The 13632-nt window shown below is 35.9% G+C and overlaps 1 protein-coding gene across 2 annotated transcripts in view; it reads right to left on the reverse strand.

Annotated features, from left to right (window-relative positions):
* Nucleotides 1-13632, reverse strand: part of LOC138602616 (uncharacterized) — a 49246-nt gene that overhangs the window by 14428 nt on the left and 21186 nt on the right. Inside the window, exon 1 of one of the 2 annotated variants that reach the window (XM_069674107.1) lies at nt 330-415. The exons of the other annotated variant lie outside the window; for it this stretch is intronic. Within the exon in view, the coding sequence (XP_069530208.1) occupies nt 330-393 (64 nt within the window). The 5' untranslated portion in view covers nt 394-415. Of the gene's footprint in view, nt 1-329; nt 416-13632 lie in introns of those variants that run through there. 2 annotated transcript variants of the gene reach the window in all.

The raw sequence follows: 13632 nt of genomic DNA on the forward strand, positions 1-13632 counted from the left end.
ATCACCAAATTGTAATTTTCAAGACCAAAATGAATTATTTTACCTGATGTGACGGTCACCATTGTTCCTTTTCCCCAGTAGTCAAAGTAGTAGTCACAGTGACTGGTGTCAATTGAACTATAGTACAAAAATACTTGGGAGCTTGTATCATATTCTAAATTGTTGTACTTACTCAGTAAACTAGTGTATATATGTAATATTTACTCTGATCTTACATTTTAACTAAAGATTAAATGTTAGTTTGAGTACAGTTTTAACCAACATACATTTTTATAATGAAAAAAAAAAAAGATTTGTCTTGATTAAAAATATATTTGGTCATTACTTACCAGAAGTTACTGTGACTTGTGTCCCTTTCCCCCAGTAGTCAAAGTAGCCATCACAGTGATACATTACAGTCTGCCTCTAATTCAAATACTAAAAGTGTTGTTTAAACCATGAAAAGCAAACATGTTTCACTGACTAAAGCAATCCCCAATGTACCATTTATTAACCACTTCCCTAAAGGTATTCCTTTCCTGTGGTGGGGCTTATATAAAACTAAGTGTTTGCCAACAGTTGGTGTACAGTTCCTCTTTATCACATCCTCCTGTCACCTTCAGTTACTGCAGCGTGGATAACCAGATATACTTGATTTAGCTGCATTACTTGGACATGGATATATGTTTATGATATCTGGCTGTCATATCCACTCAATCATCCACAACATCCATACTGAAAGTATCTCGTGTTTTAGTCCATTAACTTTTTAGGTTTAGGTAACGAATGGATTTTAACTATTCTGACTCAGATTTTACTGTTTACTAGGATTTAGTTTTTTAATTATTCTCACTTGTGAATCTTGAAACAATGTCACAACAGTTTACAAGCTTTTTCTGTTTAATTTGGCAACTATTATCAGGAACTCCATTCATCATTTCATGCTTCAAAACTTGGGAGGTGTCCCTTTAAGCTCTATATCATTGTGACAACATTCCTATAATGAAAAAAAAATCATTCTTAAAAGTCCTATTTCAAAATAGTTTGAAATGAACTCCACATCTTCCAACTACATCAATACATAATCAATTATAATCAAATATTTAACAGTCAGTGGAAGGTGTTCTCTTTTCTATTTCTGTAATATTTTAGGGGTTTATTTAGGCTTCTTTACCAAAGGAAAAGAGCAGATATATCATGTCCTTGTTCAGGGCTTTGTATTAACAATGCCAGATTAAGTTGATTATTACAAGACAATTGCACAATTTGTTCTAGTGTTATTCAGATGGTAATCTAGCAACTTCAACTGTTGAGTATAGGTTTCCTGGGAGAAAGGCTACACTTAGAACAATTTAATAGGACAATGACATTCAACTCACAATTTGCGGACATAAAGCTTGGTGCTGGGAAATATACTGAGGTTGTACAATTTATGAAATTCCAGCATGAGGTGATTTAAAAAAAAAAAACCCCAAACATATATATGAACTGAATGGCAGAATCAAAATTTATATTTTCTTTATTCTTCCTTTGTAATCTGAGCCTAAAAAAAGTTTTGCCTGCCCACCAGCTCTTCTTATGTAAGATCATGCTTAAGTAAAATCCCTCAGCATCTGTCATGAAATATCTTGGAATCAATGGAATTGATTGCTTTTTATTTTTTACAGAAATGCAGGTATTTAAAAGATGACTGTTGACTCTTCAGTTATCATATGGTTGACATGGTTATGTTCATTGGATCCAGTAATGAAATGTAAGTATATTAACTAATTACTGTATTTAAAAGAATTTCTCCACATTTAATTTGGATGTCCAAGCATTAGAGATAGTAAATATAACCAAACTAGAAATAAATTCCTTGGTATCTGATAGAGAGAAGGATGAGTTCTCCTGCTTACAGAGCAGTGCTGGCAGCACATGTTCCAGGATGCATTGCAGATGAGCAGCCGCAGCCTTGGCCTTTCTCAGCTGCATTTCATTGGCTGTATACTCAGGCTCGAAAAATTTTGTCTGAATATGTAAAATGTATCCTTGTTGATAAAACATTCTCTATGCTCATTCATTTTTGTTATGTCAAAGCAGGATCCCCAGTTTCCATACCAAAACAAGCAAAGATGGAGACTGAAAATCCAAGTTGAAGTAACCTGTAGTTCTTCTGGGCCAGCAAAAACACGAGTTGACAGTGCTGGTGGCCGGAAAAACCTTTGATTTCACAGCTGTGCCTCAGAGACACACAGAGCATTGGCAACAACTGCTGTTGTTTTTCACACTGTGTGCCTAACTTGGAAAATAGAGATAAGGTTAAAACTTTATAAACCTTTTTAGCGAAGCTAAAACTGAAGTCTAGAGATGTTGTCCACCCCCCTCAGAGGCTAAGCTGTAATCAGAGGTTAGCGGATAAAGTAGCAGATTGCTGCAAATCTATTGACATTCCTGAACTCCAAGCTGTTGGCTTTGCATGCAAACACAAGAACTAAGATTGTGAACATTGTTAAAAATTAGAGCAGGGTGATGTAAGCTGCTGCCTAGGGTGTCCTGGGGGAGCTGTCTTGAGCTTCCATGGTTTTGAAAGTAGCCCCAAATATAATGTTAAATATAAATTTACAGCCAGATTGAGAACTTCACTGTTTACCTTCCCATCTGCTCCGCTCTATTCAGCGTCAGTCTGCTGCTCGCTCTCTCTCACTCTCTCAACCACACACTCACTGCGCATGTCCCAACGCAAGGTACAGTTGGAAAAGTGGACAAAGGTCAGAGAGTTGAGATCTAATCCTGTTTAAATGTAATTAAAGATGGGTGATCTCTAAAAATGTCCAATAAAAAAAGAAACTATTAGCACTATTAGTATTAAACTAGAGCGTAAATTATCCTGTTATTCATTTCAAGTTTACTTTTGAAAGATTTCCCCCAATGAGTTTCTTCTAAATAAAAAGGATGTGAGCAACATTTACAAGATGGTCAACACTCCGGTTTCAGTGCTCATCACCGACATGTGATAGTTTCCCCTTTTGGGCTGAAAACCTGCTCTGCAGGGGCACTTCAGGCTGAGATGCACAAATATAAGAAATAGAAAATGAGCCTCATGCTGCCTCTACCATTCCAGCGGGTTGGTCTCACCATCAGCCTCCTCTGATTGTAGATAGCTGTTGTTACCAGTTCAATGGACACTCTATCTGATTAAGGGGATGCTTTGCCTTGACTTGATGCAATTTTTAAGAAGACCTAAACTCCTCTTAATAAGGAAACCTCAGCTTATCAGTGACAGCTTCAACAGCAGGAATGAAGACTTTTCCTGTCTCTGCTGCAGTGTTGGACTTCATGTAAACTATACACTCTGCCTTGATTCTATTGTTGTAAGAAAAGAAAGCTTATCAAGCACCTGGAGGGTGAATCATATTAGCATATTTTTAATTCAGGTACTCAAGAATGTTTATCTGTCAAAACCTGGTGTGTAGGCAAGCCCAGCCCGCTTGAGCAGTGGCTGGTTCAAAAGACACACAACACTTTCTTGAAGAAACCAACCGTGTTGGTCCACTTTTACAACTCTCTCTTTATACATGGGAGTATTGGGGGATACTAGACAAAAAAGGTGGCCAAAATATCGCAAGCTTGTCCACACATTCAGTTCAAGTGCTTTGATGTTGTTAGCAGCATTATCAGTGGTAACGCAGACTTGGTAAACCCCTGACAGTCCTCATGATCTAAGTGCCTCCCTGAGGTTTTGGGCTATCATCTCTCCCATGTGGTCTGCCAGTCATCCACTGAACAGTGTCCAGTATTTGATTATTTGTTAAGCACATATATGACTCTCTGATCATTGCATTATTCTTCTGTTATATTTGGCCACTGTATTCTCCTTAGCTGAGGTGCTTTTAAGTTGGCATAGCTTGGATCGGGGTTTGTCACCATACACCTGAAAACCTTACTTCATCATCCTTTTTCCCCATGTGCGTGAAGTCACCAAACTTTGATGCTCAAAATATGTGTATGTTTTTCTGTGAAGCAGACAGCTGGTCAGTGTGATCATCTCTGAGTTTTTCAGGAGAATCTACAGTGAATCCATAATAATAAGCATTTGGTAATTATAAACCCTTATGGTAATGGTCTACTCTAACTCTTGTGGTCACCTGGTTGATAATCAACATACTCCACATATCTTTTATTGGTATCACCCAATGGTGACTGTGCAGTGAAATTATATCCATCAGAATTAGACTTTTAAAATGATAAATTATTGTCATGTTGAGCACTTATGTAGTTTCTCTGGCCTGCTTTTCTTCTGTATTTTCAGGAGTCATTAGTGATGGTGTCTGAGCTTTTGGCTTTCAGTCTGTTTCAGTTTGGTAACTGACTGAGGAAGCACCTGCTGGGGGGAAGGTTTCCTGTGTTTTACATAAGTATTCACCATGAGGCCAAAGTGTACTGACATTTCCCTTATTCTTTTGAGAGCTCTTTAAGTTTAGCATTAATTGAATTGAACAATACATTTGTGTTAGTATCAGTGTATTTTAAGTAGGGCTGTCAATCGATTAAAATATGTAATCGCAATTAATGGCATGGTTGTCCATAGTTAACTGGCAATTAATCGATTTAATACATTTTTACCTGTTGTAAATATACCTCAAAGAGATATTTTTCAAGTTTTTAATACTCTTATCAACATGGGAATGGACAAATAAGCTTCCTTTATGAAAATGTATGTTTATTATTAATGCAACATTCCAAAACAATGACAATAACTGTCCACAATATTCTACAGAATAACCTCAAAGGTACTGCATGCTCAAAAAATGGAAAGCATAACATGGCAAACTGAAGCCCAGCAAGCAACAACAGACGGGCATATTGACCTGAATGTAACATTCCTAAGTAATAAGTCATTGAGTCTGGGGATCTCTGCATCAGCTGTGTGCTTGGCCAGCAAGTGGTATTTAAGACTCGACACTCCGGTGGTAACTCCGTTCACATCGACAGTAAATACAAATAACTTTGGTCTTGATGAGAGAACCATCTAGCAGGGCTTTGAGGCTGAACTTGGCATTTAAAAGACCCTTTTCTTTATCCATTTCTTCTCATGGAGCTTTGTATCTGCATGCTATCCACAACATCAACGCGGCATCGCTTCCTGATTTCCCAAACTACGGGGCGGGTGGAGGGTCATAGTAATAGTGGCGTTAAGGAAATGTGCGTTAACTCATTATTATTTCGTTAACTTTGACAGCCCTAATTTAAAGTAATGAATGGAAAATAGTAGTTCATCTGATAATCAAACATGTATTGGGTCCTTTAATTTTAGATTCAAACTTCAGTAATATTGAAAACAAACTTGGAAAATAAAAAAAATCATAAATTAAACTAGGTGGACAACTTTTTGTCTGTTAATGACGTTTGATAATGTTTCAGTATATAAAAAATAACAACTTTGCTGATCCACATATTGGGGAGGAAAAAAAAGGTATTTGAAGTTTTCAATGTAAAATTTAAAAACAATAAATTCCTAAGTTCCCCATAAATTAAACCTATTCTATTGAATATTTCCATTCTTCACTATATGCAAAATGTGAGAACAACGATTTTTTTTTCCAGTGGCACTTCTCTTCTTCCTGAGTAACATTGTGTCTCTCTTCAGTATGGAAAGGTTTTTGTATGACAATACATCACTGTGGCCCCCCGTACACAGTGCCACAGACCTAATCAAAAACCTTGTCTGATGTAATGGGGGCTAAGTTATGTGCTACATTTCTGTTCCCTGTCTTGCAGTAAAACCACTTGATCATGTAAGAATATTCCACTTCTGCTCCAATTTATGTTTTATTCCATCCATTGAAACATTTTAGTTGCTGATTTGTTTTTTATAATATTTTTTTTATAATCACATTTTGACTTCACACATTTGCCTGACACAGCTGCTGGCATTGTTCTGGATTTGTTACTTAGTAATATTAACATGATCGTCTGAGTGTTTAGGAAACTATCACTAGTATGCTAAACATATTCATTTTGGTTGACACTGGTGCTCGGTTTAAAAAGGTTATTTTCCGATTCGAATCAATTCTCATTTGAAATACCCAAAATCTATTCATAAATCCCAAGATCGATCTTTAAAAATATGTATAAAAATGTGTCTGATCACTCACGTTTCTGAGTGCTCCTGAACGCAGCACGATTCAGCGCATCACCCCGAAACATGGCAGTGAGGAGACATAACCAGACTTGTTTACTGAACCTATGGAGACATCAGTGATCGCTGACGGACTCTTTTTTTTATCGTCTGTGTGTCCATGAATATGTAAGTTAATTTTGCACTGATGTTTATGTTACGCTCTGTTAGCGTTGGCTTTGGCGTGGTTTTGTTCTTCGTTTTATGAGATCTTGTGGCCAAATCTCGTGCAAATTGAAGCCCAGTTCGTTTAATCAAAACCATGAGCCAGATGTTCAGACAAAAAATCTGAAAGTGGAAAAAAGTTCAGCTGTCTAATTCATAAAACTGATAATATTGTGTTGACTGCTGTGTGTTGATCATGTTAATTAAAAAGTACATGATATTACTTCTTTAGGGTCAATTCTTATTGTAAACATTGAACATTTTGATAATGCACCAGGTTAGAGGTGCATTGATATTGTAACTGAAATACCCCTAACAAAAATGGATATTGAATTGAATCGGATCGGAAATCGAATCGAATCGGGACCCCATGAATCAGAATCAAATCGAATTGAGAAATCCTTATCGATAGCCAGCCCTTCTTGACACATTCAGGCGGTGGAAAGGAATCAGTCACTATACAGCACATGATGTTTAGATCGAATCACTTCGATCTAAACATCATGTGTATTCAGAAATGTTCACTGTTTTGTTTTTCATTTGGTCAGGTAAAACATACTGTCTGTAACTTGTAAAAGTATTGCAAGTTACAATATTGCCAATCTGCAGTGTCTAACAAACTTGAGCAATGGCCTCCTGTGTTCTTGTGAATGTCTCCCCCCCCCTTTTTGGAGACAAAGTAACTTTGTGTGTGCCTCAGTTCAATGTGGAATTGGTTTCTTTTACAGCAGGAAGCAGGTTTTTGTCTTAGGATGTATCACTGTGGCCGCTATACTGCACTGTGATGTAACTCCATACAAAAACTACACGTCATCACAACACACAAATGCTACAACTTTAACCCAAGCTTCCATAATTTGAAAGGAATCAGTGGGGCAACATTTCGCAGATGATTCACTTTCTATTAATTTGAACAATTATAATGCAATAAAAAGAAACTAAAAATGTGTGTATATATATATTGAGCTACATTGTGCACAAGCCTAAAACGATCCATCTTATTTGGTGAAGTGACAATATTGGTCTGGCATCCAGATCAATAGTCTCTGAGAGGATGATGCATATTTAAAACTAGTATACTTTTCAGGGATAAGAAAATGTGGTTAAGATAGTAGCTGCAAGTCATCCTTCACCTCTTTATATTGTTTTTCAGTATTTTATATATTATTCTTGTCCTTGGGAAAAATGGTCCAGAACAAATGGCCTGCCCTTCTTTTGTGAGTATCTTCTCCCTTTCTTTAGACACGGTGGCTTTTTGTCTCAGTTCAGTTTAGGACAGGTATTTGTGTGACCACATATCACTGTGGTTGCCATCCCATCCACAGTGCCACACACTCATACAAAAACCTGTGCCTGATATGATGCCTGGTCAGTGCTGTTTGTACAGGAGTATTTACTGTATTGCTTTTTACACTAAAACCACAAACCATAAAGTCATGGATGAACATTCAACTTTGACATCTTGAATATCACTTTTAAGCTTGACTTCACTAACACAACAACTTGTGTAAAAACACATTTGTCAATGTTTAAACTGTTTGCTTTTCATAAGATAAGTCTAATCAAGTAACTTGTTTCTTTATGACCACCATATTACCTTCTTAGTGGAAGGAAGTTTTTGTCATAGGATGCGTCACTGTGGGCGTTGCTATATACTGCACTGTGATATAACTCCATACAAAAACTGCACCCTGCACTCTGGACATCACAACAAACAAATGCTTTTCCTATAATATATATATTTTTTTTAACAACATTTATTTTACAAGTATTGTTAAGATCTAGTCATTTGAAATGAACTGGCATTGCATAAGTTTGCAAAATGCTTTTTTTTAATTAACAAGTTTTTAATTTGGATTATTTTTTGGATGAACTTGAGCAAAATGTTTGTTGGTTTATGTTTGTCAGAATGTGAAAATGATCTTACCTCTTTAAGCTATTCCACATTTCCACATGCATGCAGTTCACTCTTCCACTGAATATGAAGTTTTTGCTTCAGCTAAGGTTTTTGTGTGACCACATATCACTGTGGCTGTTACCATCCACAGTGCCACACACTCATACAAAAATCTGTGCCTGATATGATGCATGGTCAGTGCTGTTTGTACAGGAGTATTAACTGTATTGCCTTTTTACAGTTAAACCATAAAGTCATATAAGAACATTCCACTTTCACACCTACTAAGCTTGACTTCACTAACACAACAACTTGTGTAAGAACACATTATTGTCAGTTTTTAAATATTTTTGTTTTTCACGAGACAACATTTCCTAGACCTGCAGAAAGAAGTCTCACTGACTAACTTGTTTCTGTATAAGCACCATATTACCTTCTCAGTGGAAGGATGTTTTTGTCATAGGACGTATCACTGTGGCTGCCGCTATATGCTGCACTGTGATTAAACTCCATACAAAAACTGCAGCCTGCACTCTGGACATCACAACAAAAAAATGCATTTACTTAAACTATCGTATTTTTTAGTATTTCTTTTTAAGTTATCTTAAGATTTACTCATATGAATAGAGACAGCATTGGGGGTTTTTTGGGATAATAATTTTTGGATGAACATAAGCAAAATGGTTTTCGGTTTGTTTGTCAGAATGTGAAAATGATCTTACCTCTTTAAGCTATTCCACATTTCCACATGCATGCAGTTCACTCTTCCACTGAATATGAAGTTTTTGCTTCAGCTAAGGTTTTTGTGTGACCACATATCACTGTGGCTGTTACCATCCACAGTGCCACACATTCATACAAAAACCTGTGCCTGATATGATGCATGGTCAGTGCCGTTTGTACAGGAGTATTAACTGTATTGCCTTTTTACAGTAAAACCATAAAGTCATACAAGAACATTCCACTTTCACACCTACTAAGCTTGACTTCACTAACACAATAACTTGTGTAAGAACACATTATTGTCAGTTTTTAAATATTTTTGTTTTTCATGAGACAACATTTCTTAGACCTGCAGAAAGAAGTCTCACCGACTAACTTGTTTCTGTATAAGCACCATATTACCTTCTCAGTGGAGGGGAGTTTTTGTCATAGTATGTATCACTGTGGCTGCCGCTGCTATATACTGCACTGTGATATAACTCCATACAAAAACTGCACCCTGCACTCTGGACATCACAACAAACAAATGCATTTACTTAAACTATCGTATTTTTTAGTATTTCTTTTTAAGTTATCTTAAGATTTACTCATATGAATCGAGACAGCATTGGGTTTTTTTTGGGATAATAATTTTTGGATGAACATAAGCAAAATGGTTTTCGGTTTGTTTGTCAGAATGTGAAAATGATCTTACCTCTTTAAGCTATTCCACATTTCCACATGCATGCAGTTCACTCTTCCACTGAATATGAAGTTTTTGCTTCAGCTAAGGTTTTTGTGTGACCACATATCACTGTGGCTGTTACCATCCACAGTGCCACACATTCATACAAAAACCTGTGCCTGATATGATGCATGGTCAGTGCCGTTTGTACAGGAGTATTAACTGTATTGCCTTTTTACAGTAAAACCATAAAGTCATATAAGAACATTCCACTTTCACACCTACTAAGCTTGACTTCACTAACACAATAACTTGTGTAAGAACACATTATTGTCAGTTTTTAAATATTTTTGTTTTTCATGAGACAACATTTCTTAGACCTGCAGAAAGAAGTCTCACTGACTAACTTGTTTCTGTATAAGCACCATATTACCTTCTCAGTGGAGGGAAGTTTTTGTCATAGGATGTATCACTGTGGCTGCTGCCGCTATATACTGCACTGTGATTAAACTCCATACAAAAACTGCAGCCTGCACTCTGGACATCACAACAAAAAAATGCATTTACTTAAACTATCATATTTTTTAGTATTTCTTTTTAAGTTATCTTAAGATTTACTCATATGAATAGAGACAGCATTGGGTTTTTTTTGGGATAATAATTTTTGGATGAACATAAGCAAAATGGTTTTCGGTTTGTTTGTTAGAATGTGAAAATGATCTTACCTCTTTAAGCTATTCCACATTTCCACATGCACGCAGTTCACTCTTCCACTGAATATGAAGTTTTTGCTTCAGCTAAGGTTTTTGTGTGACCACATATCACTGTGGCTGTTACCATCCACAGTGCCACACACTCATACAAAAACCTGTGCCTGATATGATGCATGGTCAGTGCCGTTTGTACAGGAGTATTAACTTTATTGCCTTTTTACAGTTAAACCATAAAGTCATACAAGAACATTCCACTTGCACACCTACATTATCACTTTTAGCTTGACTTCACTAACACAACAACTTGTGTAAGAACACATTATTGACAATTTTTAAACATATTTGTTTTGCACAAGATAGGTTTTCTTACACCTGCAGAAAGAAGTCTCACTGACTAACTTGTTTCTGTATAAGCACCATATTACCTTCTCAGTGGAAGGATGTTTTTGTCATAGGATGTATCACTGTGGCTGCTGCCATATGCTGCACTGTGATTAAACTCCATACAAAAACTGCACCCTGCGTTCTGGACATCACAACAAAAAAAAGCTTTTACTTAAACTATCCTATTTTTGATATTTCTTTTAGAAGTTATCTTAAGATTTACTCATTAGAACAGAGTCAGCATTGTTTGTTTTTTTGATAGTTATTTTTGGATGAACTTAAAAAAAAAAAGGTTTTCGGTTTGTTTGTCAGAATGTGAAAATGATCTTACCTCTTTAAGCTGTTCCACATTTCCACATGCATGCAGTTCACTCTTCCTCTGAATATGAACTTTTGGATTCATCCAAGGTTTTTGTATTACCATATATCACTGTGGCTGCCCCCATACACAGTGCCACACACTCATACAAAAACCTGTGCCTGATATGATGCACGGTCAGTGCTGTTTGTACAGGAGTATTAACTGTATTGCCTTTTTACAGTTAAACCATAAAGTCATACAAGAACATTCCACTTTCACACCTACATTATCGCTTTTAGCTTGACTTCACTAACAACAACTTGTGTAAAAACACATTGTCAATTTTTAAATATATTTGTTTTGCACAAGATTTCTTAGTTTTCTTAGACCCACAGAAAGAAGTCTCACCAACTAACTTGTTTCTGTATGAGCACCATATCACCTTCTCAGTGGAAGGATGTTTTTGGCATAAGATGTATCACTGTGGCTGCTGATACTAGAATGTCAGAAGATATCACTGTGACTGTCGCATACACAGTGCAACACACTCAAACAAAAACCTGTGTCTGCTGTGTGCTTGTTCTTTTATTTAGCATGGCCGATCATGAAACAGAATTCTACTCTTTCTCCATTTCATATTTTACGCTTTGAGCCATAATTATTATTCTGTGTATTTGAAAAGTCATACTTTCTTGTTGCTCAGACAAACCCCAGATACCATAAAAAGTTTTTGTCTGATATATAATCTTATAAATGCGACGTCACTTCTAATGTAGATGATAATGGAATTTTGCACATTAAGAACCAGAAGAGCCACTTTTTGTAAACTAATTTTAAATCATATTTATTGGGCAGTTTACTTGTAAGTTGTTTATTAAATTTTGTACTTTGTCATTCAAACTCACTACAACAACTGTGTCCTCCTTGAGAATCATGTCAAACCATCAGATGGACAGTTTCAACCATCAAGAAAAGTTTCAGTTTCAGCTTGTTGATACGCAAGAGGGATTAAGATGACACATCCTTCGGCTTTATGGTACCAAAACAGTTGATTGTCATGATATTTGGTGTAGATGTGCATGGTGGACAGAGGATGAATCCAAATGAATTTTGCGATTCCTAAGATTTCCTGTAGTGCCAACAGCAGGTCAACAACTGATTTGTTTGATAGTTTGATTTATCATTAAATACCTGTGAAGGGAAATCCCCCATCAGCCATACCACACTATGTGTTTAATGTTATTTAGCAAGTGTTTGCATGCTGAACAAAGATAGTAAACAAGGTGAGAAATTATTATTATTATGGCATTGTAACCATTCAAAACGTACATGTTGCTGTGGGTGGTAAGGTACAACTTTTATACTTATGCTGCCTAATATAAACCTCTGTGAAAAATCCTGTGATTGTCAACCTTGAAATATATTCACTTCCTCAACAAGGTTTTGGTGGACACACATCTCGCATCTTTAATTTCTCTATCATCACCTCAGTGGAGGGAGGGTTTTTGTCACAGGGGTTAGCACTGTGGTTGTTATAGTACACTGTGACATAACTCCATACAAAAACTCCACCCTGCAATCTGGCTATCACACACACAATTCATTTACAGTGGAATGGAGAGTTTTTCCATTTTATTTTTAAATGTTAAGATTAAATCAGGTTAGTAAATGTTTCTTTTTATCATGTGTTCATTTAGAAGTGTTGATTTTTATATGTATTCCATTTCTTTATCGCAAATAAAGTACACATACAACCATTTTAAATATCTACATTATTAAATGATACAACATATATTACCTAATTAGAATTATGAGCAAAGCTAGGCAGAATAAAAACATGGGCATATTCCATCAAATTAAGCACCATTCTGCTGGTGAATCTGTCTTTAAAGTACTGCACATCTACATTTTTGTTCAAGTAGGCTGACTGTGTTTTAGTGAACCCAAAGCTACCCAGGGTTAATGGGTGTTTACATACATCTTCTATTTACAATTTAAAGAGCATTGCTACTCTTGAGAGGTATTTGTAACAGTGCGAAACACTGTGGCCACCCCAGCTACACAGTGACACAGCACAATGCAAAAACCTATGTTATCATGTAGCTGTCATATCTCTCTCTGGAATACACAATGCAACAGCTCTTGTTGTCTTTAATTAAATAATTCATATAAATAAATAAATCTAAATTATTGTGGATTTAACGACCATTTTAAGTAACGTTATTATTGTAGTGTATGTGCTTTTTTGTAGTGTCAGCAAAGACAATACTGAAATGTATTTGTGCTATGATATACAGTACCATTTATAATTAATCGTATGGTAGCCCACTTTCTTTTTTATATAATAATTTACTACAGTTAAAGTGACAACTGAAATTACAATTAAAAGATTTAACTTTATGATCATGGTCTTACCGTCATCCTTCATCCTCATCATTGATGAAGAGTTCAGTAATTATTTAGTAAAAAAAAAAAAAATGCACCATTTATTTTCTTTGACCTCAGGATGTGAATGTTTAAATACTGTTCAGTGTTTTCATAAAATTTATGATAATAATAATTAAAAATACAGCCACAGCTATTTCTGCAAAGCCACAGAGTCACAAAAGCATTATGTTGCAAAGCAAACTAAATATGACCTTATAG

Source organism: Semicossyphus pulcher, unplaced genomic scaffold, assembly GCF_022749685.1.
Source record: "Semicossyphus pulcher isolate SPU_LCO1_2020_fin unplaced genomic scaffold, fSemPul1.0.p SCAF_23, whole genome shotgun sequence".
Taxonomy (NCBI): Eukaryota; Metazoa; Chordata; class Actinopteri; order Labriformes; family Labridae; genus Semicossyphus; species Semicossyphus pulcher.